This window comes from Necator americanus, chromosome X (assembly GCF_031761385.1).
Source record: "Necator americanus strain Aroian chromosome X, whole genome shotgun sequence".
Classification (NCBI taxonomy): domain Eukaryota; kingdom Metazoa; phylum Nematoda; class Chromadorea; order Rhabditida; family Ancylostomatidae; genus Necator; species Necator americanus.
In genome coordinates this window covers 1677708-1704639 of record NC_087376.1, presented here as the reverse complement: position 1 = coordinate 1704639, position 26932 = coordinate 1677708, and the positions used below count along the sequence as shown (strand labels likewise).

General features: G+C 38.5%; 5 protein-coding genes across 8 annotated transcripts; 3 read left to right on the top strand and 2 right to left on the bottom strand.

Annotated features, from left to right (window-relative positions):
- Positions 1 to 431: 431 nt before the first annotated feature.
- On the top strand, positions 432 to 777 carry RB195_021226 (uncharacterized protein; the record flags this gene model as incomplete). Its single annotated transcript, XM_064207851.1, has 3 exons — positions 432 to 506; positions 567 to 630; positions 677 to 777. The coding sequence occupies 3 exons, from the start codon at positions 432 to 434 to the stop codon at positions 775 to 777; spliced, it is 240 nt and encodes a 79-aa protein (XP_064063732.1).
- Positions 778 to 4457: 3680 nt separating this feature from the next.
- RB195_021225 (uncharacterized protein) lies at positions 4458 to 12606 on the top strand (the record flags this gene model as incomplete). 2 transcript variants are annotated; one of them, XM_064207849.1, is made up of 8 exons in its annotated part: positions 4458 to 4621; positions 7431 to 7587; positions 7671 to 7791; positions 7883 to 7988; positions 8074 to 8157; positions 9967 to 10012; positions 11089 to 11257; positions 12128 to 12606. In XM_064207849.1, 8 exons carry the CDS (start codon positions 4458 to 4460, stop codon positions 12604 to 12606), a joined length of 1326 nt encoding a protein of 441 aa, XP_064063730.1. The 2 variants fall into 2 exon arrangements, with proteins under 2 accessions (XP_064063730.1, XP_064063731.1); XM_064207850.1 differs by lacking the exon at positions 4458 to 4621 and adding an exon at positions 4973 to 5049.
- A 101-nt stretch (positions 12607 to 12707) lies between these two features.
- RB195_021224 (uncharacterized protein) lies at positions 12708 to 18920 on the bottom strand (the record flags this gene model as incomplete). Its single annotated transcript, XM_064207848.1, has 15 exons — positions 12708 to 12827; positions 13982 to 14076; positions 14827 to 14957; positions 15016 to 15092; positions 15156 to 15246; positions 15353 to 15472; positions 15539 to 15627; positions 16606 to 16757; positions 16827 to 16956; positions 17224 to 17319; positions 17376 to 17477; positions 17536 to 17619; positions 18139 to 18218; positions 18617 to 18779; positions 18846 to 18920. 15 exons carry the CDS (start codon positions 18918 to 18920, stop codon positions 12708 to 12710), a joined length of 1605 nt encoding a protein of 534 aa, XP_064063729.1.
- A 1404-nt stretch (positions 18921 to 20324) lies between these two features.
- Positions 20325 to 20995, bottom strand: RB195_021223 (uncharacterized protein; the record flags this gene model as incomplete). Its single annotated transcript, XM_013451737.2, has 3 exons — positions 20325 to 20418; positions 20554 to 20665; positions 20917 to 20995. The coding sequence occupies 3 exons, from the start codon at positions 20993 to 20995 to the stop codon at positions 20325 to 20327; spliced, it is 285 nt and encodes a 94-aa protein (XP_013307191.2).
- Positions 20996 to 21397: 402 nt separating this feature from the next.
- Positions 21398 to 26911, top strand: RB195_021222 (uncharacterized protein; the record flags this gene model as incomplete). Of its 3 annotated transcripts, XM_064207847.1 has the most annotated exons (18): positions 21398 to 21432; positions 21506 to 21584; positions 21911 to 22016; positions 22112 to 22224; positions 22281 to 22385; positions 22449 to 22625; positions 22995 to 23108; positions 23170 to 23243; positions 23339 to 23444; positions 23612 to 23770; positions 23835 to 24002; positions 24402 to 24503; positions 24640 to 24733; positions 24791 to 24849; positions 24911 to 24991; positions 25532 to 25694; positions 25815 to 25897; positions 26774 to 26911. In XM_064207847.1, the coding sequence occupies 18 exons, from the start codon at positions 21398 to 21400 to the stop codon at positions 26909 to 26911; spliced, it is 1956 nt and encodes a 651-aa protein (XP_064063726.1). The 3 variants fall into 3 exon arrangements, with proteins under 3 accessions (XP_064063726.1, XP_064063728.1, XP_064063727.1); XM_064207846.1 differs by lacking the exons at positions 24402 to 24503; positions 24640 to 24733; positions 24791 to 24849; ... (2 more) ...; positions 25815 to 25897; positions 26774 to 26911 and having other exon boundaries at positions 23835 to 24014; XM_064207845.1 differs by lacking the exons at positions 21398 to 21432; positions 21506 to 21584; positions 21911 to 22016; ... (6 more) ...; positions 23612 to 23770; positions 23835 to 24002.
- Positions 26912 to 26932: the final 21 nt, after the last annotated feature.

Sequence of the window (26932 nt, the reverse complement as noted above, 5' to 3'; positions counted from 1 at the left end):
TGTTAGATGTAACTGTAAACGTGGCTATGTTCCGAATATTAAGGATTTGCAGCGATTTAGGATCTGAACTCCGTTAACCTATGACCTTGTACGTGGTGGAAACTTGCATCGAATACCACCTTGTTACGAACGAAGAATTGATGGATTTGTGGGATCTTTTTGCTGGTGGATGTCCACGAAAAGAACCAATAGCAAAGCGGCGCTCGTAATTTCTTCGGAAGGCGGCGCAATGTTCAACAATAGCGTGCCTCGATGCCATAAGTGTTGCATAATAATGGTTTATTTGATAGTCAGTCGAGGAGGCACGAAAGACACACGACCGGCACACTCTCTTATTCATTTGTATTGCATTTGATGAGTTGTTTAGGCATTTATAGCGAGCCAATTCCGTTGCTTTTGCCATCGCATCGAATAATGTCATTTAATACGGTATGGATGAGGATGTTTGTGCATATATGTGCTCATACGAACACACACCAACACATCGTCCACGAACCAACAACGTCGTCAGTTCGCGCAAGCACCTAAGGCGCTACCTCCGAACACATCGACATCTCTTTTTTCAGCACCATCCGACGACAACGAATCCCCCAAAATCCGAAAATTCCGCTTTCCTTTCATCACATTCCGGTGTGTTTTTTTTTTTTCTATTTTCATTCACTCTCATTCTCTTTAGCTAAAATGACTCTCTTCACGCAAACGTACGCCATACTGGATGCGGACGATTCATTTACCAGATATTTTGCCGCCAGCATTGAATCGGTGTCGGCAGGATGAGTGTGAGGATTGCTCGAAGAGAATAACGCATGTACAGTAGTGGATAGTGTGAATTGGTTAGCTACAAGCACATACTTCCCTCTAAGTGGTTCTCTTTACTTGTTGCCGACTAATTTCCGCTAGCTATAAGGTGGGAAAACGTGAATCGTTGTCGTTTGTATGTGTATGTGTATGTGTGTACGCGTGTCTCAGTGTTTATGTCCTCACAATGTGTCCTCATTTTTTCCTACCAGTAAACTGCTAATTCATCCACAATTATATGTGTTAATACCTTAACATATTCACTCAAAATTAACTCCTAGTTGTTCCGTAAATATCCCTTTATACGGTATCTAAGAAGCATTACAGTGTAGTGATCGTTAGTTCTTAAAAGGCTGCTTTTTTTAAAGTAAAATATATTCACAGTCATATTTTTGGAAAAAAAAATCGTCGGAGAGTATGTGAGAACCTAGCAAGAATTCATCTTTGTTGCATTAGGTGCACTTATTGGGACCATCATAAAAAAGACTACCATGGATAGTTTTATTACAAAGAGAATAATAACACTAAGGAAAAGAAAAAATGTAAAAGGTGAGTCTCTGCTTCTTTTTCCTCAGAGGACGAATGGAGCGAAACAACTAAGTTATCGAGTTTTTTTTTGCGGGTAGTTTGGAAATATTTTTAGTTGTTTGACAAAAAATGTGCAAAATTAGATAGCTTTCTTAAAATTGGTCCTATTAGTCTCACTGCTCCAGGACACCCTATCCAAGTGTTTTTGATAGTTAGTTAAAACGGACTAAACAAAAATTGATTTTAACTACATTTCCAAGTAAAATTTAGTAAATGACGTTTTATCAACGGCACACATTAGAAAAAATGAGTGAAAAAGCAAAATATTGTCTACATTTGACTGAGCAGCTATTTTGCAAATATTTTTAGTTACTTGAGAAAAAAAAATGTAAAGGGTGAGGCTCTGCTTTTTTTTCCTCAGAGGACGAACGAAACGAAATAGCTGAGTCATTGAGTACTTTTTTTAATTCAATTCGATTGTACATAATGAAAATCAATGAGATCATAGTTAAAAGAAGTGTGATATTTTTAATAGGAGAAACAAATAGATAAAGTACATTCATTTCGTTCTTCTTATCTGCCCATAATACAGTAACCAAAGCGTGTTGATGTTCGCAGTAGGCGGGGCAAGACACGAAACGTCAGCGTAGAGAGTGTGCGAACATACGAGACACGAACGACGTAGTGAGTGAGTGACCATCATTGCCTCGATTAATATCAATTAGCCGCTATCGTTGCTGTTTCGCATCGTTGTCGTCTTCCGGACGGATTTCTATCTCGTTCCACTTTTGATACGAATCCATCAACGTCATTTATATTAATATTTTTTTAATATGTTAGTTGCACTTGCACTATTGAGATATTTTACAAAACAATTTACGAAGAAAATTAACAAATTCCTTACATTCTCGCCGCCCACAGTCATTTTATTACATGTAATTAATCTGATTTTTTTATGCTGTGAATATAATACTCTTTTTTCCCTCGAACTCTATTTTTAATTGACTCTACGGCAAAAACTAGGACATGCTTTTGGATTAACTAAACTATTTGTCATATTATCATCATTAAGAAAAAAAAAGAAGTCATGTCGTCAATTTTTGTCGTGAACTGTGATTTTTGAGCAGTTTTTTTCACAAGCGCTTTGCTTGCAGTGATGCAACTGAGCCTTCCCACATTATTCGCGTTTCTCAGGACTTCTTACGTCTCTATTCCGATAATTGAGTGCATTGTACGTTGCGTTGAACTTGCACGTTGACTATCAACTATCGCTACTTTATTAAAGAGGTTTCCAGTAGTTTTCACTCATCCGCAGAATTATCATTTCTAATCGAATAAGAAGGATAAGCATCGTACTTGCGTAACGACAATACACCCTCACTAATCATACTTCTGATAATACTATGGCCAGATATTCTGGATTCTTCTGGAGTTTACGATCTCTTAATGCTTTCCCCTCATCCGTATAGTACTCGCTAAACGCTCATCTCTAACTTATCAAAACGCCGCCTAACGTACAACGACGGCGCACGGTCTGTCCCTCATCCTCATCATTTCCTCATTCTCGCTTAGGTTACGCACTTTTTACCACAAAAATAAATTAGATCATCATTCACATTTTTGCACTTTACAAGTGATTACAAAGTAAAAAGAGGAAATCGGACGATAATCACTAATCGTCGTGATAGCGGATGAACTTAACAACAAATCAAGCCAAAACATATCCCGTCAACAATGTATCGCATCGGATCTTTGAACGAGTTTACAACGATAATAACAGTTGTACTCTGTAATTAACGTGGATTAAATTGCTATATACATTTACATGTTATCGTCATTTTAAATTTAGCATTAGTGTTGAGACGAAAAAAAAAAGCTGACGTGAATCTCGTTGCTCGGCCATTCCCCGTCCAATTAGTGCAAAGACAAATCACTGGTGCAGCTCTCAAGTCGAACTCACTAATGGAACGCCGAACAATTTAGCTGGAGCCTTTTGATGCCGTTAAAACTTCGATAATTCCTCAATTAGCGAGAGATGGCAGTGCCAGCACTTCCGGCCGCCTCGTTTTGTCTTTGACCATTTCGGGATCCGTTCCACACGGTGAACCGAAATTGACCGGGCTAACCATCTGATTGCTCAACCTCATTTCATGCTACACTAGTTTCCTCGATCGTTTATGCACCGGTTCGCGTGTATGAGTCGTCGTCGTCATCGGGTCGTCCAGGATTACGGCTGCTAGGTAATATGCTAATTTTGATAATTACCCACCCATTCTTAATCTTTCTCCTCGTTATGACTCAATCACACACGTACCACGGTTCTTCCTGATGTTGAACTGTTCGGATCATCGTGAACTTCTGCTTCAAGAAGTGTAAATACACAAATATACGCGTGTTGCATGCCAGATTCGAGGACATGGTGTGAGATGCCACAGGAAGTAATCAACGAGCGTTAATAGGCAATGAATTGTTGTAGTGGACCCTCATGGCCAGACTCCAACGCGACCCTCAAGTGCTGAGGTTCCGGTTGTATGTTGGAGGTGTGAAGTGACACAGTAATGACTAATTACATTGTAAAGAGCTATTCATAAATCATATCGTATGTTCCACATTTTATCAAGCGTTACAATTCTTCCGGATTATTCCACGTATTTTGGCTTTTGTCATTTTCTATACGCTCTACACTCAACCCTCAACTTCTAATGTCCTTCGACAATTTCATTCGTATTTGCTGGGTATTTATGTACAAGATATTCTTTGTATGCGAACGATATTCAATTAAGATTGTCTCCATAGTGATTACCGTCTAAAGAGGTACAAACTTTCTCACTTGCAAGGGCACAGGCGCTTGCCTTTGTGATAGAAAGCCACGGTTTAATAAGAGAGCGTTCATGTGGAAACCTGATGAAGGTATCATACTCATTCCCATTTCTCAATTAATCAGTACGAAGTTGTTTGTAGTCGACGACAGTTTGCTAACATTTTTTCTTCCCACGGAATCCTTTGAAGCCACCGATTACGACTTTTTATACGGGTTTAATCGAGCACTTTCATAATTCAATTAACGTTTATTGAATAATGTTGTAAACAGCAGACAATTTATATTTCAATACTACCTCCGTATCCAGAGAATGGGAAGTATCATCGGTGTCATAGCTGTGCTAGGAAATTGCAGCCAGCTGAACGATATCCTTGTTTCTCGTCTAGACATGCTCTCATGTGCATTTGTGCTCACCTGGAACACCTATTTAAAATTGTATATGATTTTTAACGCTTCATGGAAAAGTGATGTAGTGTAAGTCCAGTTGAACCTATGCGCACCAATCAGAATACTAATGACAGTGCGCGGCTTAATTAATGCTCTTGACGGGATAATTCACGCCAAATTAATCCCAGCCACACATACTGGATATTCATGGAGGTGTGTGTGTGTATGTATGTATCTGTGTGTATGCGCTTGTCAGCTTCAATGAATGCTTCTGTGATCGCGGTTACTGTTCGCTTCGTATCGTATCTTGTACGTGCATACAACGTGTGTTTCCGCCTGTTACCTCACTGAGAATCGCCCTCGCACAGTGCACATTTCGCGCGATTTTCCCACACTCATTACCGTGTGTCGCGTCGCGGCAAAGTTGTGTATGTGTGTATGGCTGCAGCAGTGTCGTCTGATCGTCGTCGTCGTCGTCGTCGTCGTCGTCGTCGTCGTTATCGTGGATGTTTTGTGTACTTCTAATTGTCTCGTAACATTCTTGCATCGACGCTTGTAAGCAAGCAGCCTTTCATCTCTTTTGTTATTGTTAGTTGGGGTGGTATCGGAGTGAGTGAGAGTGCTTGACCGAATGACGTGATTCGATCCATGAATTATCGTCTCGTCCGAAGATTCTAATCACATCATGGTGCGCCATGCTTTCGTCTATGATATCCTACTCTCCAAAATTAGATTTGATCGCCTTGGGATCATCCCACGTAGTGATGTGAGCGATGTCGAGGTGTGAGCGATATGCTTCCGCAGCCAGGCACACATTGAATTCACTTCGTTAATTCGTTCGTTCGTTCTTGTAACTCTAACATGGATCAATAACGAGCAAGTGGGTTCAAAAGTGACATATGTGTAGTGAGTGAATGTAGCGTTTGATTTGCAATGGTGATAAATGGTATGTTTTTCGAGGCCCGGTGCGCGAGTTTTTTCGCTCGGCAATCGTGGGAGGCACATACAACACATAACGCACATTCACTCATTCACACGGACTCTCGAAATCGTTTCAGTTTACCTGAGTTCACCTCCGTACACATCCAAAAATCTCACATTCTGGCGTCCTCAAACACTCTTATGTGATGTTATTCGACGACTCTTCTTATTGGCATTATTTCCTGTCACACGGCGCGATATGATTCTGGATCGTCACTATTTTTACACAGTTAAAGATTCTCTTATCGTACTTTGCATACAATATCTTTCGATGAATTCAATCGCAATATCTTCATCTCATCTCACAGTTTCATTTTCTCCCTCCGTGTTCGATGTGTTTCACATCTAACGGACACGGATTATGCAGTGTTAAATTAATAACCACGATTCTCACTAATGCTGCGCCACCTCGCAATCTCATTAATTTATTCAATTATCGCGGATATACCAACTGAGACTCAACGCTGTCGGCACTCAATCGCACCTCGTCCTGTGCTCTAGCACAAACTTGATAGCTTACACATTTATTCGCTTATCGCTTAAAAACTCATATGGAACGACTACGGATACTGAACCATTCGCTAGTAGCCGGACAATAGGAACGAAAAGAGGATGTATGACTTGGATTTGTTCGTCCAGAAATCGTTCAACGGTCATTGTTCATTTCGTTTCTATACGGCAATCAACGCAATAGAATACCTCTAAATTGAGTTATTGTTTCTTTTGACTTTCTTAAGTGATTTTTTTTCCTTAACCTCCCTAATCATGTTCCTGCTCGAGCCTCTTTTTCTCCTGTTAATGTCTGCTCTTTCTGTGTCCTTGTTTTCACGAAATTTTATTTAAAAATTTACTCCTTATTTTTTACATCAAACCATATAAAAAGGCAAATAGGCCAATTCTATCGCTTTACGTAGAAATATGTTGGATTTATTTTTGAACAATTTCCAGCAACATTTTATTTCCAATTATGCAACAAACTGGGCTCCCTATTTCCTTTTCTACGACAAAAGGAGGGGAAAAAAGAGGTGGAAAACGTGCTCACATCAGAACGCTCCTCCATATTTTCTCAGGAAAATAACTGTTACATTACCAAAAAAAATTGTACTCTCTAATGATGCGTGATCAAAATCCGGTTTCAACTCTTCAATTTCTCCTAAGTATTCTAGGATCTAGAGAGTTATCCTTTTCAACTCAATCATTTCTAGGGAAAAGTAAAACATTCCAATGAACTATCATCTCTGATTCAATTTGCAGACATTTCAACCTTTTTTTCTGGAGGAAATCGTGTGCTTCCTTGTTGCAACCTCGAACACTTAACTATCAACTAAGGCAATTTTTTTCATGTTCTTCACTTTCTCATTCGATGAGGAAAAATTTTCAGAACGGAAGCAGTGTGTGATGAGTGTAGCTGATAATTACATCGTGTTCGATTATGTATAGATGTAATTTATGTATATATAATATATATATTCTCGTATATTGCTGTGCAAAAGGTGTCGATCACTAGATATTCGCTTATCCTATTAAATATAGCACATTAAAATGTTGAGTTATATTTTAAACAACGACGGGAGGCCTAATTCGTTTTATCGCACTACGTATATCATTCGAGATTGAGGCCTTCGGCGGTGCTGATTTACGATGTGATGAAGCACTTTGCATGCCAATTTCGACTCCCAACAGCCTCATGTACATTGAATCATTGAGGTTATTATCCAGGCTATAATCATTGTCATACAGTCCATTAATGAAATCGTATCACAACTGCTGACCATCTTATCATTTTCTCCTCTTCTACCTCATTTATTTTATCGAATTCGCAATTGTTTTTGTTTGTTCGGTTCGTATTTACGTATCACGTTAATAATTCGGATTTTTAAATGTTCTATGGATAAAAAAAATGGAAACGTTTCAGATCTCGTTTGATGTCCGAGCAGGTCTCTCAAGGTACCACCGAAAAATTTGAGCCATCCAGTATATTCGGTCAAAAAACTAACGAATACTCTAACATCATGAATATGGCACAGTTGGTGATGAGACCGGAGATGGCAAAACAACTTGAGCAATTTCAGGTAACTGTAATATTTTTTATCCCTGACTTTATTCGTTCGACTTATCCTCTTACTTATTTCTCTCATATTCCTTGAAATTTCAGGCTCAATTCGGTGTAACATCACCGTTATTGGTGAAACCACCAGTTCCATTTGATAGTCCATTTGCAATTGCTTCATTGACAAAAGCGGACAATAAGGATGAGCGAAGGGAGGAGAAACCAGGTATACGATGATGTTTTAGGATTTTTCGAATTGTAAAGTTCAAAGCTCTCACCACGTTTTTTTTGTAGATTGCTTGCAATTCACTGTTTAGTTATGCACGATGCGGCACCGTCGGTGTCTGAACAGAGAGATTCACTGAATATCTCAGATGATGGCGGTGAGAGTCCAGATGAGAATGGTAAAAGAAAACAACGAAGGTACGCCGTAGAATTCCAACATTGACAGTAATCCAACTATGTACAGTACAGTACGAATATTCATTATCGTATCTGGATATTTTAGGTATCGTACCACGTTCAGTGCTTATCAGTTAGATGAACTTGAAAAAGTCTTCGCACGTACACATTATCCGGATGTTTTTACAAGGTACGAACGATTCCATCGTGTTGTTATTTGTATTTTTCGTTAAAATATCGTATAAAATCGTATGTCAGGATGATCGTAAGGATCCTAAACAGGCGTAGTGAGTTTCGGTGCTTATAAAAATATCTATTTACGTTCTACGTGTGCCATTAAGCTTACTTTGCCGTATTATGTAATAGCGCAAATTGCATGAAACTCTCACACATTGGTGCTTGCGAATATGCCACTAATTGAGTGTCAATTCGCTTTGCTACGTCCCCACGCGACTATGGTGCACACAGATTAGAAAGACGACTCGGATACAAATATCCATGTATGTGTATATGTGTGAACTCACATCCAAATATGTATAGACGGGTGTAAATTCGCCCTGACACACGATCATAGCTGTGGAAGGAAATTTCTTCGTGTCTTCCGCGAAAAAAAAAAACAGTTCGCTATCAAAGCGAATATCCATGAAAACTAAGAAATACAGGAGATTTAAGCGATCTCTTGTACATCAGCAGGAACTATTAAATCCGAACATATTATCGTAATGGCAGGAAGCTTCGATATATGATGTATGATCGTAGGCGGTTTAATTCCCAAATCTCTTTCTAATCACGTTAGTATTCGGAACTGATATTTTTGATTCAAGCTAACGAATGGACAGAGATCACTACATCCATAATATTAACGAGGTTTTTGGAGATTTTTTTTTCCTCCTCCTCCTTCTTCTTCTTCTTCTTCTTCTTCCCAACCATCAGATTTGAATTCCAAGCAACAGCTGTCACGCTCGTAATCGAACCGCGCGATAATGAGCGACATTCGCTCGTCGTCTGTACGGTCCTACAATGGTAGTTTGGTGGTGGGAGGTGGTAATAGTGGTTAGAAGAAAATTTAGGAATAGTGACTATTCCTGGACGGGGTTTTTTTTTTCGTGGAATATTTAAACATCTAAGTAAATCTATAGCGTTTCTTCTGTTGCACCTTGCTAGCACTCATTGGTCACCAAATCGTTTACAAGTCTTTCGAAGCAATTAGCGTAACACGCATACGCATCAAATATCGTCCCGGCGTTTGCGTGCGAGCCTAATTGACTATTGTTGATGACTTGACGACTATTAATTATTGCGTTTACCTCAGCACTCAATCCGAGGGTGTGAGAGAGAGATGAAGCAAAAGCGTACATATTAAATTCCACAACGACAACTACAAAATCATCTTCCGTACATCCGATGAAGAAATCCTTATTAAGCTTATCTTTTTTTTCGCCTTCTTACGTTCACACATACATATACACACATATATATACACATACACACGTGAGTGAGTATTTGTAGCAGTAAATCGCTCGTGCCTCACTAATTGTATTCCCCTATGACAGTCGTTTTTCATGAGTTCGTTATCATAATGAGTAATTAACTGATGACGTTAGGCGGGGGGGGGGATAGACATGAACATGCGATAAATACGACGAATCATGAATTTGCACTTTAACTCATTCGTTCATTCGTTCGTTCATTCGTTCATTCATTCATTCATTCATTCGTTCATTCATTCATTCGTCCCGTCGACGAAAAGAATAATACGACAGGGTGGTCTAATTGGAAGTGCTGAGCTCGAAAGACACACCGCCACCTGTTAGCAATCAATTAGCGGCGGTCCTCAAATCAATTACCGTGCAATTCGAACATATACACACACAATCCGAGGACAACGATAAAATCTATTCCTTACGATGTAATCGAATGAATCATGACGATTTCAAATTATGAAGAAAAAATCACTACCAGGTATAAAATATTCCTTGATTTATTCTGTTAATTTCAGGGAAGAACTTGCGCAACGAGTTACGCTAACCGAAGCACGAGTACAGGTTTGTTTTAATTGTAAATAATTCGACAAATTTTGCATTTTTTTGGATTTAAGAAGTCATTCTGCATAGTAAAATAAACAACTAATTCAAAAGTCAAATGTTCAATTTATTCAGAAAAAACGTACTGCTGATAAGAGAAAATTTTATGATTAAAACTAGATTTCACATTAAAAAATTGCTCAAAAAGTAAAAATTACTAGTATATTATGTTTTTGAGAAATCCTATCTCAAACATCTAGTAGGGCTCGATTCGAACTCCTTCCTCATTCTTAACTCTTCGAAATAAAATCGAAAAACATCGGGTTAGACACAAACTATTAATGACTATAGGAAATGGCCAGTTTTTATTTTATCACCCAAACCTAGACGGGTTTTATCTACATGCATATTAAAAAAATTATTTTCTGCTCTTTCGCAATGGATATTTATGAAAATCCAGGCTTTTGACGTTCTTTAATCCTTTACTGGGGTAGGTGTTGTATTTGAATACGTTAATTTTCAAGTGATCCCGAAGAAAACCAGAAAACCTTCGCAAAAAAAAACCAAAGCTAAGCTAAGCATATAATTTTGCAAATGAAAAGATAAAAATGATAGGATTTTTTTTCTTAAAAATCAAAACAACAGGACTCACAGAATTTCTTCTTTTCCCTGATGTAAAATCCTCTCCATTCTAGCTGAACACATCGAAACCATAGTTGGTATAGTACATAGTTGCTTTTTTTATCTGAGGATTTAGAAAAAGAACGTTTTAAGTTGTGGATATTCTGGATTCTTCACCGATTCTTTCACGTGCTGTTTTTTTTTTCAACGCTATAGAGATTCGAAACGAGCAGCGTAGCAATATGAATCGCTTCTATTCGCAAAGATTACCATAGATATTGAGTCATTAGTTAACGAGCCACATCCATCGCGTTATCTAAATCTGCTCTAATAATGATCCCATAATGAACGCTCATAATTGTCCGTTGTCCTACTACACCAGTATGTTCAATACTAGTTGATAGCTAGCAATATATCCGAACACAATTTTCCCCTCTCTCCTTCTCTCTCGTTAATAACATGGATATCTATTTGAGGTCTGGTTCCAAAATCGTCGTGCTAAATTCCGCAAACAGGAGCGTAGCAGTCATCATCCGTATCCACATCCGACACCAATCGGTGAACTACCCTATCCGATGATGCTGAATCAGGAGTTGATGGCGGTGATGAATCAACACACAATGAATCATGTCGCTCAGGCTGCAGGTGAGCTACTGACGAACTTGGAGAACCTCAAAAACATCACTCACTGCGTTCTAAATCTAACTCTGCACTTCGTCTAGGGTATGACGATTTACGCACGAGAAGAAAAAAATCAATTAATTTACTCTATCGAAAAAAAAACACCGCACTTTTGACTGTGTGTGAAAAAAAAACGAACTTTTTGGATTTTACACTTTATCCTTCTTAAATGTTTATTTTTAACCATGTAAATACCTGAATCAACCATTTTCTATACTCGTCATTAATTCAGATCTCAGTATTAGATATTTTTCAATAACAATTAATAGGCTAAGCGTACTTTTTCTAACTTGTTTATAATGATGAATAATCTCTTGCCCTTTACTGAAATTGTTCCTCTTTAGCTGACGTAAAAAAACGTCCAGGAAGATAATGATGATTGTGCATGAAACAAAAAAATTTCCTTGATATTTACCGCAGAAGAGAGCTCGAATTACGATTCATTAAGATTCTAATTCTAATTCTCATTGAAAATCTTTCAAAAATTTGAGTTTTATTTTGTGGATTGATGTGATTACTAAGGCGGTTATTATTTCTACATACTATAATAGTAGTAATGTGGATAACCATACGTGAGGAAATTTTATTGCAGTCAAGATCAGCGCATATTTTTAAAAACATCCGATTGCCTTTCAATGCAGAGGGATATTGTTCTTTACATTTCTTTTTGAATTATGTACTTTTTGTTATTTTACTTCTTCACGTTTAAGATGAAAAATGTAATGGTCTCAAATCGATAAGGAAAATGTTAAAGAAAAAATAAAAGAAGTCATAATTAACTATGGTTTAAATGTAGATATTCCACCAAATGCATCCATGAACATCTTATTTCAGCTGAATCCCTGCTCATGACTCCAGGCGCAATGCTAGCTGCTGCAGCAGTTCGACGTCCACAATCGCCGGTGGTCACGCCTGTTGTCTCCGCTGCAGCGGCGGCGGCAGCAGCAGCTACCCCTATTATCCCGCCGGCGGTTGCGATGCCATTCCCATCGCCGCTTATGCAGCAGGATGTGCTCAACATGGTTATGGCAACAATGCCACAAACACAACAGCTCATGTATCTACAGCATATGTCACGACTAAATGAAATGTGCAAACAGCTTACGCCAACGACAACCGCAGCCGCAGCGGCCACCGCAGCCGCAGCAGCGGCGGCCGCTGCTTCCGTGGCCGCGCCCAGCAACGCAGCGTCGCCGACGACGTCGTCACCGGCTGCGGCCGTCGCAACAACCGCATCGCCGGCGACGTCGACCTCGTCAGCGAATTTCTCCGACCTCTCAACTCTGATCAACTCGCCCAATAAGAACGAGTAAACCTTTTTTGCTAGAGACATATCTCCGAAATATTTGCCCCCGTTGTGTATTCTATAGCTCATTGTCATCGAAGAATTCCATCCGAAAAACTAAGAAACGAATTAAGCCGAATCGCCATCATTAGTCTTTGCCGCTGTCATCTCTGCCTTCGAATTGAAACGTTCATCGTCGCCCTCCGGTGTATTTTGAATGACATTCTCATCCTTTCTCAATATATATATCTACATAAATTGTAAGTAGTATCTCGTAGGTATATGTAGATAGTGAACGTGTTGCTTTATCGCTAACTTATCGATGCGCCTTCAAGCATGATCTCTACTGACGTATAGCAGTAGATGTGGATGTGTGAATCATTGTCTCCATGCCTGATTGTTTGAGATGTCATATGTATTCCACTTTTCTTTTGTTTTTTTTTTATAATTTTAAATGTGAAACAAATCACTACACAAGTTCATACTATGCAACAAGTACAGATTTTCCCCCTATTCTACACAAAAATAATGTCTACCATTTCCATTAAATATACCTGCTAGCTTTTCTTTTAAACTGTCGTTGTTGTTCTTAGATTATATTCATATTGCGTATTTCATCATGTATATTCACCATCGTACGGCTTCAAGCATTACTTCATGAATCGCAATAAACGCTACACAAACCCAAACACGATTGTTAGAATTTCTTTTAAGGCAATAATTTTTATGGATAATACGGTAGTTCAATTTGTTATATTGCTGTATGTTCGGTTTAGATGATTCTCCTAATAAATTTCCGATTTTTTTTTCTCTTGCATCATACATACTTCAACATATTTCATTCATATCATATTTTTATTTGTCATGAATTTTCTTTCTGTACAACAACAAAAACGGCAGAATGACGTCATCATAATCACTCAACAACAGATGACTGGATTTTAGATTAGATCATTCTCCTTACTTTTCATTATGTTTTTGGAAAGTGCTCTTAAAAAGTATATTTGGATAAACCTATGCAATTTTGGTAAATCAACACCAAAGCGTCAAGTACTTCTTAACAGTACAATACTTGTTCGACGTATTCGGAAGAGATTAATCAACGCCAAACAGTTCATCTTTCATCTTCTAGCGTTCGTTGGCTTCTGTTCACCAACTAAATGCTTTCTTCTTCGCAACAAGTCCTTGCAAGCTTCGGTGAGCCACAGCGTCATCCAGAGCTTCATAACTCGGAAAAAACAATCATTGGTAAAATGTGATCGTCATGATATAAAATAAAAAACAAAAATTAAATGAATAAAATAAAATAATAAAATAAAATAAAATGTGATATAAAACTAGTTTAAAGTAATGGTAGAAACTTAACAATCATCGGTTCATTGAAATAATGTTGTGAAACTCACTGAAAGCTTAGCGATATCCCCGTATCCAACCAACGACGGTCGTCCGGATAACATTCGCTCTCCGATTCGTAGAATATCCTTGGCTGTGACTTCGTCTATAATGAGCAGTTATTGCCGAAGCATTGAAAGCATAAATAGATTTAGTGAATTAGTCATTCAAAGCTGCAATATTTTCCCGCCTACAGCTTATGCGACAACTATAAACGTAAGATTGGTCTGAGCGTCGTTTAAAGATGGGAAATTTTTGATCATTACAACGAAATCGAAGCAGATAAATGTCGCTGCACTTACATCATTCAAATTAGATTGGTCTATTCAATATGTAATCTCTTAACACATATGTATTTGAACAACATAATGTTAATTAGGAAACCATTGTAAGTTGAATGTAGATGAAATAGTATGGAAATGCCAGAAGAGAGGATAATTTTCAAAAACATCAAAATTTCTCCAAAAAAAAACGCATTCAACAACACTAAAAAAAATCATTATTGGCGACAATGAGGAAGTGAAGTGAAAAAGAACAGTTAGGAAATCCACATTGTGAAATAGATCCACGAAATGTGGTCTTACCCGCCCTGTTCTTTCCTAAAATAGCAATTTAATGCGTCAGAAATACACTGATCGCTTCTGTTAATCCGGAATTTCCAGGGATTGATTTCAATATGAGGATTATTCTAGCCGCATTCATTTCAGTTAATTAATGTTGTATAGCGAGAACATGTCTACAAACATCAGAATTCACGAACAGAGCGAAAATATTGTTGAACTTCCAAGGAAAAAAAATTAAGAAAGTTATCCTTACTTCTCTCCGCTGATGTTGGAATGGAAACCACACTACCTACCAATTTTCTCTAAATATTCCTGAGGTTTTCTCCTGTAACCATGACCAATCACTTGACGAGCGAGATCCTCGAACATCACAGGTCGAACTTCAAGATTCATCATCAACTGCGACTTAAGCTGGATTTTAGCCCTGAATGCTCCGGATAAATTGTGGAGGATCATTAGACCAAGAATATCGCAACACATACCGCTGTAGTTCTGATTCTTCCACGCCTTTAGTGAGTTTGAAGAACTGTTCGAGTATAACAATAAGGACGTCATTGATCTGAAAAGCGTATTATTATGTAAATCCGAGCGGAAGAATACTCGCAGCAAGACTAAACTTCACCTGTTCTGGATCACTACTAGCATGAACACAAAACAATCCAGCGTCGGCGTAAGAGTGATTATAGGCTGTTGCACCATAGATCCAGTGACATCTAGAAGAGATAGTAAATCCTCATAACTCTAATACTTCAATTAAATTAATGTCTCAAATCAAATGCACGCACATATGACGTCGTCAAATACGCAGATAATCAGTACCTATTCATAACGTCAGTGTACAGACGCGTATACATTCCTTTTCCGGGGCCACCAGCCGAGAAAGAACCTCCACCGCCTAACAACATGTGCAGCACACAAAATGCAACGAAATCAGGATCTCTGAAATCCAGAATTACTAAGCCCGTTATTTTGAAAATTCCTCTTCAGCGTATAAAGCAACCCCACCTGTATCCAACTCCTTCAAATCCTAGCGCGATATGAGCTAGATTTGGATATGGAGTGCCAACGGCCAAAGTAGATAGGTCTTTCTCTATCTGAATAAATACCCTGGATAATTGAGGTTAACGCATGCAACTAAAAACCTCGAATCTCTCAATATTTCCTGAAAAAATTGCTTTGAGAAAAAGACGGGAGGAGGGAAAGTCTTCATTTTCAACCATATTTAGTAGTTCAAAGGTCTGTATTATCATCGTATCAGTATTTCATCCGCTCACTCCTCATTTGTCACTCAGTTCACGGCTCAACATTGATTGAGGTCATCTGTTATATTAACGGGATACGCACTTATCTATAAACCTGTACACATTCACGCTAATTGCATAAACATTCCACGTTAATAGATTTGTACTATTCTACCATATCCGCCGAAATTTCACGTACACCATCAAACAATCAAAAATTTCACGAAATTTTAATATAGTGCGGAAGCAGAAGGAAGTGAAAACTTGGAACGAGAGAGAATAAAATGATGTTGACAGGAGAAAATCGCGATTTACTTAAAATGATTTTTTCTAACTGCTACGTGTTGGATGATTAAAAAGACGTGGGCCCTCTTGGCTACCTTACTTTCCGTAATCTTTTCTTCATTCCACACAGTACAAATACTTACCGATAATGGATAGCAGTTACAAATTGGTTTTGCACTTTCAATTAATCACTACTTTAATAATGAATTTCTCCTGGTTGAAAGACAAAAACCCTAACCTAAACTTCAAAAATTGGCCTTCAAGTTCTTCAAACAAAAGGTGACTATATTATCGAGGAAATGAAGGATAAAAGAAGAGGTAGGACGAAATGTAGAGATGATAGATACCAACAGATAATGAAACATAACTGTATAATACACGAAGCACTATTTCGGTTAACTGAAAAAGTGAAAAGATCAAGTCCACCAGCACGTAGTTGCCTTTTAAGTACTTCTTAATAATAAATAGGTTTAAAAAACTAAGCTAAACAACGGGCTATTGAAATTTTACAGATATTCCAATTAAAATCGAATTACTAGCACCCACCCTCACTTCACCACCAGTGTACTGAGCAACGGAGCGATCAAGTTGAGGCAGTTTGGGAAGAAGAATTGCAGGATTCTTCTCCCAGGAGGCGGTTCCAGGAACAAAATATCGTTCAACAGTACCGACAAGTTCGTCATGGTCTACACCAACGCCTGTGAAGACAGAACAAAATTATAGGGAAGAAATCTAGGTAACTAGATTTAGAGAAAAAAGAGACTGACCAGCAACTACCACTCGTTCGGGGGCATGATACTGAGAGATGTACGAGTTTACGTGTTGCTCAGTTATAGTCGGTAGCGCCTTTTCGGTTGTGTATTTCGAGAAGCCTAGCGTATTGTCACGGAAAGCAGCCTGAAGGATCGATATAAGCGAAACACAGCAAGCAAGCTATGCAACGTTGTACAAATAGGAAGTAACGATACGGATATGACAGTATCCACAAATTGTCACAAACTTCCCACAAAACCGAACAACAACGAAAAAAAAAAACGAAATTAAAAAACAGAAGATGAAATTATAACGGATGATATGCTCGAGAAGCTGTATTTTGCGCCTACATCCAATAAACTTCGGATATGAGATACAAAAAGAGAAACTGTAACATGGATACACACGCACCTTATGGATCCAGTCGGTAAGTAACGGTTCCGTACTTTCAATTTTCTTCGGCATGTCATCGTTTTCATATTGCACAATCATCTTTGCTTCTTCCAACTGAAGTCATTCTATGGCAAAGAAAAATCGCAGCGGTAGGAAATAAGCAAACACACCTCTTCCGGAGTATTTTTAGCTCGCCAAATAGCATTTGCTAGTATTTCCATGACCGAATCGAGACCGGATATATGACAGCTTGCCGCATAGATAAAGGTGTCCTTGGATGGAAATGTTTTCGAAATTTCCTGTAGGATAAAGAGGAACGTAGAAACTCACTCTCGTACTCTGACAGTCTATCAAACCACCGTTTTCCTGTAGCACAGCGTATATCTCATCTCTGGAAGAATGCCGCGATGTTGCCTAAAACATAACCACATAAGCACTAATCACAAAGTGATTAGAAGTAGTAGTATTCGAAAAAAAAAACAACAGTTCCACACAACTATCTCATGATTTTCCCCGCCTTATCAACTGAAGACCATAAGAAATCATAGGAGACGGTGTCTACGGTTAGCTCCGACTGTGTTCACTCGGAACGCATCTGGCGCAACGCATGACCTTTCTCTGCTCGACACGCACTATTTTTCCTCTCCAGTTCTTCAGTCAAAAGCACGCCATACTCTCTCGGTTGGACAGATTTGGCGTCCAAAATATTTCTGCCCAAAAGACCATGATGCGCGTTCCAATGGTGCAGAACACAGTGCGACAAAGATGGTCCTGCCGAGAAAAAGAATGCATTGCAGCGGCTGCGTAGCGGTCACTCAGGCAAACACTAGTGATGACGACTCTCGCAGTAACATATTCCCAGGAAAATCTACCGTGGTAAGATCGTAAGCATAAAAATTGCATCAAAAATGTAGAGCTTGCAGGATAACTTACACCAAATGCTAGTTTCTCCACTATGTGCGATGTACCAAGAGGGTAACCGGCCTCATAGCGGCTTCCACTTTCAATGGCAACTGAAAGAATTTGGATAAATTACTAACCTCAATAAAGGAAACAAAGTAATTCCAGAAAATAATCTCTTTCAAAGCCAAACGTGGGAAGTTCCTGAGACAACGGTGAAATGACATTCAAGAGCAGTATTCGAAACCATTGGAGGAAGAACGAATGGCTGCGAGGACTTTTTTGACAGGAGCTTACATTCAGAACTAAGAATATAGAAAGAAATGAAAGATTTATGGCTAAAACTAGAAGTATAGAAAGCGAAAACACTTTAAATCCAAGGTCGTTACTGTAGAAGTTACAATTTTGACAGTTCCACTATATGGTTGGGTAGAACAAAAACGGAAATTAGCAACTATTGCCGAAAAATACATAAGAATAAATCCAAAATCAGCCTGTTAGTTGTTCTCACCTCCAATCGTACAGTATTCGCCGTAAAATGGTTCCGATGCTACCCGTATTTTCGACTTCAGTGTCGTCAATTTCGCATCAAATGGGACATAGCCAATATCCTTCTGAGATTTCACGGCAAATTCTCCTTCTACAGGAGTGGATAGAGGTATTCGAGTGATGTTCTAAAATTAATATATGAAAATACAAATGGAAGAAATAGAAAACAAGCGCAGAATAGTGTCACTCACACGGAGATCCTTGCTGTGAGATTTTGACGACGACAGTGATCGGGAAAGAATCCTACGTGATAATCGGCTAAGCATAATCACTACAAATGAGTACTTGTTTAGAAAAAAATGACAAAAAAGCGAACAAGGCAAAAGGAACATTACGCAGCAATTATTCAATTCAACGTGTAAAAATTCGAGCTAATAGAGAGGAGGCAAACAACAGGACCTTGTGCACCATAGCAAGAGGGATGATGAGTAACAGATGATGCAAACTGTCCAAGCAAAACTTTGAAAAAAGCTAATCGTCGAGTAGTAAAGTTGAAAATGCATCAATGTACCGTAAATCCAAATTCTTGCGCCTATTTTACCGTGCTGACATATTCCTACCTGAAAGCTGAGGGTCGTTAGATCATACTAATGAAAGAGACAGATTAAATCTGGTTCAAAGCAATCTAACGGCCTTAACGAAGAATCGTTCGACTTTCCAACAACTGCACAGCCAAATTTATTCGCACTACTCCGAAAAATATTTTACTTCCGATTTAAGAACGCATGTAGATATACTAAGGTGAATTCGTGTCGACCAGAATAATATTAACCTCAAAAAAGCATCGGAAAAAAGAAAAAAAAAACCCTGCGCGGGATGATAAAGACTGTAGAGAAGAACAATATCAAAACACAAGAAGGAAAATAAACGACAATCACGAAATACGTCTGGGTTATCTGAATTCCGAAATGACCTACACCGCACCATATGTTGCGGCCTTTAAAAACTAGAAATTGGGGCGCGGCAGACTACATTAAGGAATGCTGGCAACTTGAACATCACTCGTTCAAGATGAATCCAACAAAGTAATCTGGATATCGTGTAATTGTGCTACTACTACATTTACTATTGTTCTAGGTACCCTTTGAGGTGAATATAAGAACTCCACGAACTGTAACTAACGAGCAAGATGGGCTCAATTCTAATTCTTCCTCTTCACAGCGAAGTTGCTCAGCAGAACACGATCTGATATATTGAACAATACAAGAGATCCTCCTAGGAAACCCGTACAGCTTCATTAACTCCCCATAACTTGGAAAAAAAAAACAGTATTTGTTCTACAGCAAGAAATTATCCTCTGTATCCACAACGTGACTTATTACTCGGCTCTATTTCCAGATGCACAATGGTTAAAACTCCGACTATTTTTCCACCCCTAAATCAGGTGCACTTCCTAAAGAGTAACATGAGAAACTCGCGAAACATATTCTGTCCCTGAGCTAAGGAAGTCAGAACAACGAAAATAATCTGATATTTTTAACAACGACTGTAACGCCAGTTTGAAATGCAAACAACTCATTTGTCAGAGACGGTTTTATGATATATTCCTCTTTAATTAAAAAAAAAGAACATACAGCATCTAAGATGTTTAATTTCACTGGATACGACATTCTGTACTCTACAAAAATGAGTTAAATACAACATCAATTTCTACTCCACATCTATCTTCACTAATTCATCGATGACAGCTCCCTAATCGCTGAAGCGACTTTCTCCTTTGGCAAATCCTCGAGAACAACACAACGCTCAACTCCATGCTCATACCTAAACAAAAACGCATGGATTCGAAAATAAAACTTGGCAGATTTGACATTTAAAAGTTTGAGCATGACAACTCGTCAGTGAAGTGGAACAGCTAGCAGAAATGGATGTCGTAGAAAAGTAGAACAAATCACATACCTAGCAAATACACGGGGAACGATCCCTGAACACTCGCGGATGAGAATAGGGAAATTAGGATTCGCCTGTTTCAGCCCCACATAGTCACTTTCGATAAACGCACGAACGCCAGCTAAAATAACGACAACTACAGGTATGCACTTGAGTAACTGAATAAATAAACGATGGACAATAATAAAAACACAGTCTCAAGACATGAATGTGAACCAAACGTTAAGTAGATGAAGTGTCCTTGAATTGAAACGTTTTCACCCTCTACTAGCGACTTTGGAAGGGAAACAAGCCGAAAAAAAGTAGTAATGCTCAACGCAATACCATCAACGAATCAAGAATGGTCCGAAGAAAACAACTCTGGGAACTCACCAGAAGCAGCACTCTTCTGACAAAGATGAATACGTAACTCCCGAAGGTGACTTCCCGCAAGTCGGATCGCAGAAGCCATCCTGAAATCACTCCACCTCAAAACACTAGTTGATAAACCAACGAAAGTAACCGAATCAACAGAACAGAACCAACGTCAGTGCAAAACGAATAAATCAGACCTCCAAAATAAAAGAGCTAATTAAAGGGTCGCCAACTACGGGTCAAGAAACAGCACTGGAGCAGGACAGGTTGCGCACGTATTGATTTAGATTATCCTTTGTTTTCCAGAATTCGTCGCTTTTCATCCAGGTGGTGCTTATTAGTTTAGCTCATGTTTTTTTCAGTTCGCTGGATGTTGCTAGCTTTATAATGTTCTTCGTCACATCTTTCTGTTGCGTTTTTCTTCTCTGTTGACTTTACATTCGCTTTTTTCTCTGGTTTCCCTATATAACAAGGATGTTTAAGAAGGTGTTCCTATGACATGCTGAATAGCCTGTTTATTGTGAATACTTCTGGGTAAGTTCAAGCATTTTAGTTGTCTTTAACGCCTTTTTCGAGTTCCAGTCAGCTTTGTACCTCACTTTTATAGAGATGTGTTGCTGGAAAAACATTGGAAGTCAGTGATTCACCGCTCTATTTGTGATTATTTCTTTGACGCACAGAAAAAGGTATGCCTAAGAGTTTGGCACTTTGTCCTTTTGCGTAAGGAGATATTTTTAACATTCAGTTTCCAATGAACCTGCTTTTTTCAGTTGGAAATGACTTTATAACTAATTTTTATGAAGTGTTTGCCATCATCAACCCTTCGATGTTGTTTTATTTCTTCCAGAATTTATTCATTTTTCCCTATCCTAATTAATATCTAAGTGTTCTGTTGCAATAGCTGTGAAAAAATGAAATCATGTCCTTTTGAAAAAGAAAAAAATGTGGTAATCGTTAGGTAGTAGTTGAATAAAACACATCCTGAACTTGATTCCAAACTGCTTTGCTGCAGGCCGCTTCTCCTGAGGATGTGTCTCCGGTGTTATCCACCCCTCACCATTACTTAATCAGTGTCTATCATAATCAAGTTTATTTTCTGGCAGTAACGACTACAGAAAGTGAGTATTGAACTGTCATTATTAAATTTCAGCTTGAATTGAGTTAACGGAATTGTGTCAGGTGGTTTGGAAGCTGGAATAACTTACCTTTTTAGTTCCTCCTTTAATGGTAATTGAATTTCTACATCGTGTAGTTCATACATTCTCGCAATATTTCGACGAGTGCTCGGACACTTCTATCAAGGAAAACTGTGTCATGGTGTTTGAGGTTTGAAGACCTTTTTTTCATTTTGCAACTACTTCTTTACCTTATTGTTTTCCCAGCTTCTCGATGAAATGTTAGATAATGGATACCCGCTGGTTACTGAATTAAATATCCTCCAAGATCTCATTAAACCACCAAATTTCCTTAGAAGCATCGCCAATCAGGTATGATCGACAGAATTTCTACTTGATAGTGTTTTTTTTTCGATTATGAACCCATTTTGATAGGTGACGGGTCGAACAAATCATTCCGAAACATTGCCGACTGGACAACTTTCAAATATCCCATGGCGTCGTCAAGGTGTCAAATACACGAATAATGAGGCATATTTCGACGTTATCGAGGAAATTGATGCTATTATTGATAAACAAGGATCTACGGTGTTTGCTGAGATTCAGGGCTATGTGAGTTAGAACTTAAGTACGACAATGCGAACTTAATTCTTCCATTTTCTTGTCTAAAACAACAAACAGCATTGTTTGTCGGCTTCCTATCAGAATTCTATGTTTTTTTTTCTTACTTTTCCACAAAAAAACCAAATCTTGGTTGATTGTTTCTGGAGAATTTTGCAATTCCAATGTTCACATTCATCATGTAACATATTATTTCCAAATTCTTACGTGGATTATCATCTGTCTGTAAAGTTCTTCTCTAATTCTTGCGATTTTCTTCTTGCGCAGTGACAAGATCAGTCACTTCTCATTAGCTGAAATTCTCTTTGTAGTTTTTCTTTGAAAGTATACGATGTTTCTTTAGTTAGAATTACCTTTAAGATTGATGTCTGCTGCAAATTATCCGGAATGCCTGATCTAACAATGACGTTAGTGAATCCACGCCTTCTCGATGATGTTTCTTTTCACCCATGTGTTCGATTCAAACGATGGGAGGTAGATTCGTAATGTTCTTGTTCGGCTTCATCATTTGGTTATTTTCTTTGATTTAATTTAGAACGAACGTGTCTTGTCATTTGTACCTCCAGACGGGAATTTTCGCCTATTATCTTATCATATCGCCACTCAAAAGTATGTTTTGTTTTCGGTTGTTTTTTTTTTTGTGGATGTTGTGATACCATGAACCCAAATTGTTCTATTGTGTCAAGCTGTTCTTGATCCTTTAGTATGGTCGCTATACCAATTTATGTCCGACACTGCATAGTCTTGAAAGGAGGCACAGGGAGTCGAATAGAGATGACCGTTGGACCTAAGCAAAGTATGGGAAAGATTGTAAGTTCCTTGTGTTTCTTCCTTGAAATCGTCTCTCTTTCTAGAGTCTGGAATGTCAAATACTGTGTAAGATCTCTGCAATTTGCACCTGGTTATTCTCAGAAACGATTTATCTGCTGAATAGAAGAAAAATATAGCAGTTCAGTGCTTCTCCTTGTTCTTTTTAGTTGGAAGACGTTGTAGTAGAGATGTCAATGCCAAAAGCAGTTCTCAACTGTAACTTGGTGCCGTCCCAAGGGAAGTGCACATTCGATCCGACATCACATGTTCTTCAATGGACAATTGGCAAGATAGAACTTGGGAAACCACCTAACATCAAGGGAACGGTAAGTGATTCCTAATCTGTGTGCTTCTTTTTATTTGAAATTTGCTTTGAAAATTTGTTTCAAGGTATCTGTTTCTGGAACAACAACAATTGAGACACCTCCAATTTCACTGCGCTTTCGCATCAATCAACTTGCGGTTTCGGGACTTAAAGTGAACCGCTTGGATATGTATGGAGAAAAATACAAGCCTTTCAAAGGAGTGAAGTACATCACCAAGGCGGGGAAATTCCAAGTTCGTACATGATAAGTCATGAGAACATTATTCTGTAGAAATCATTGACTTCTCATTGAAAAGCAATCATGATACTTTTTCAAGAGTATAATCACCAAACGAGGCATATTGTTCATAATTATGCATATGTATTTAGCCCAGCCACTTTCTATTCTTTTCTGTCTCTGTTTTTTTTTTTTTCCTAACCATAATTTGTTATGACTAATCTTGAGATTTCTTGCTTTCAGTCTTCTCTGTTGTCATATCTTCGGGGTCAACTAATGTTGTGCATTTTGTTAAATTATCAAATACATTATGAGAAAATTCTTTGTATTTTGTGACCATGGTTTCTTCCACTCGTTATTTTGACATCCCCCGGATTTTTTTTTGAAGTCTAACGCTGTTAATCGCAACTTGAAGATGCTGAATTCTGGCCAGCTAATAGCTCGCCGATTCATGCAGGCGACAAGGCCACTGGGTATCCCTCAGAGAAAATTCGATGAAGTTCTTCCACCGGAAGAGGTTGGTTCGCTTAGTTTCGGTTTTGTTTTCTGACTTTGGATAGATGCTGGAGGGAAGTCCTGTAATTACGGATAGTTACAGTTTGGGAGTTTTGTTTCTGTCATAGTTTACGATTTTTTCCGTTTTCATTCGTTAGGCAGGATGGGCCTTCAACCATATTGAGAAGAAGAAAGGCCTTTACAAGCCGAAACATACCATAGAAGAGCAGATTGCTTACATGAAGAGTAAAGGTCGGGTGGTTTCTAGCTTTTTTTTTGCAAGCAGAGGTTCCCATTTTTCTCTTTCAGCTTTCTATGACGCTTACAAAGGACTACCCGTATATCGGTGGTATAAGAGGAATTTCAAGGTGCTTTTGTATTCAAAAAAAAAGGCTGAAAAGTCAGATTGAAGCTTTTTTCATATTTAAGGGACAATCAATTCTACAACCACCTCCTCGACTGTTTTGCATAGATAAGCATGGGCGATTCAATGTTAACAATGCTTGTCCGGTAAGTTACAACATTTTCTTTGAATTCGGTCAATGTGGAATCCTACTTTTCGATTGGACCGATTCTTCCTGATTTGAACAACTAGTCTCAGATCTAAACATGCCACGAATACCTCTTTTCATTGGTTTCCCTGTGGATGGTGGGGCAGTCGGGTCAAAACGACATGAAACTTAGTGCAGTTATGCAAGCAGCTACGGTCGAAGCGGTGCGGTGGAGCGTAGCGGTTGCGATTCAGCTGGGGATCATGATAGCAACACTCATCGCTGTAATTCGCGATTATCCCATCTCGATTCTAACCGCTAGTTCACCATACCGGTTCGAGCGCAGCTGCTTGCGAAACTGCACCGAGGTTCATGTCGTTTTGACCCAATTGTAGTCATGCTGCCGCATAAATTATCATGAGGAGCTGATAGGGATTTTTTCGAAAGTACATAGAAAAATCCACTCAAAGCCGATAAGTGGAAATGTGTACTCCAATTGGGTTGTATTTTAGTGCAGAACTGAAACAATATCCCTTTTTCGTCCATCATTATGTTATAGATATGTCGCGACGAGTATTTGTTCTTCGACTTCCGAAATCCTGCATTAATCGAGCAGTTTCTCTCAGATGGAACTCACCATCCCATAGATATCTTAAAGAGTGGCCTTTGTCGTGAGCAGTATGCTCTGTTGAAAGCTCAGCTACTTGCTGCGAAGGAACACGGTAACCTTTTCCACAATTTGAAAGTTTTCTTTTACGCTTGCTTTGTTATTTACTGTTTACCAGGTTTCTTCTTTTTAGGTTTCTTCTCTCCTTTATTTAATGATTTTTGGTCTCTTCCAGGTACAATAACCTTCGGTGTTGATTTCCGAAATTTCGATTACCGGGATTGGTATAAGGACTGGAAAGAGCCACCAATGCCTCCTGTAAGTATCGCCATTCTACTGGATTTTTCTGACTTTCGCATAAAATTCATTTCATATGTAATATTTTTAGCCTTGGTCGTGCTCTGGTTGTGCACACATTAGCTCTCAACATAAAGTTCACTTTCTTTTTTTAATATTATTTCATTCCACGTGTTGTAGAATTGATAGGATTATCCTTATTATTTACGTAGAAGTTAGAACTAAATATATTGGGGTTATCGATGAAAAGGAATGATTTCAGTGCCAAAGGGAGACGTTGAAAATCCCAAAAGTACTGGTTAGGTTGGAGATAAAAAGAAATTCAGCCAGTTCATTCAGTTAGAGCTTAGATTCGAAGTCGTATACAGCGCTGCATCAAAATGTTTACCAACGCTTTGCAACACCTTGTATCTCACTTTATTTCCTCGTTATTGCACCTCAATATCATCAGAATGTTATATTTTTTATTTTTATTTTTATTTTTTTGGAGGGGGAGGGGTGGGAGTTCACCTATTTCCTTCATCAACAAATGATTTCATCTGTCAATAGGCCGCGATGGAAAGCGATAGATATTTATTAGTTGCACTACGTGCCAGGAGCGGACGTTTTCTGTCAATATTTTTTTTTTCTCGTGCTGCAGCGCCGCACATTTTAACTGAAGTAAACACTGTTTTTCAAGATAGGATAGTCTACACGCTTTTACTAGATTCCACCTTTACACATTTTTTTTTTAATTTCTAGCATCTAAGTGCACTCCAAATTTCGTTCAAAGATTTCTTGACATCTATGGTGGGAATACTTTAGTATTTCACTACTGTGTTGGACACTCGGGCAAATTGTAATTCCAAAATTTCATATTATCGCGAAGACATATTTGAATGATTCGAAGAATTTTAGGTGGAAAGAGCCGGTATCCGACTTCAGGATATCCATCCTGATCCTTTGGTGTCATTTCCGGTGTTCAAACGCGACTACAACAACGACTGGGACCAGTGGTGGCTGCGGCATGACAAATTTGCCAAAAAAGCAAAATGATCTTGACGGTTTTCTTGTGCC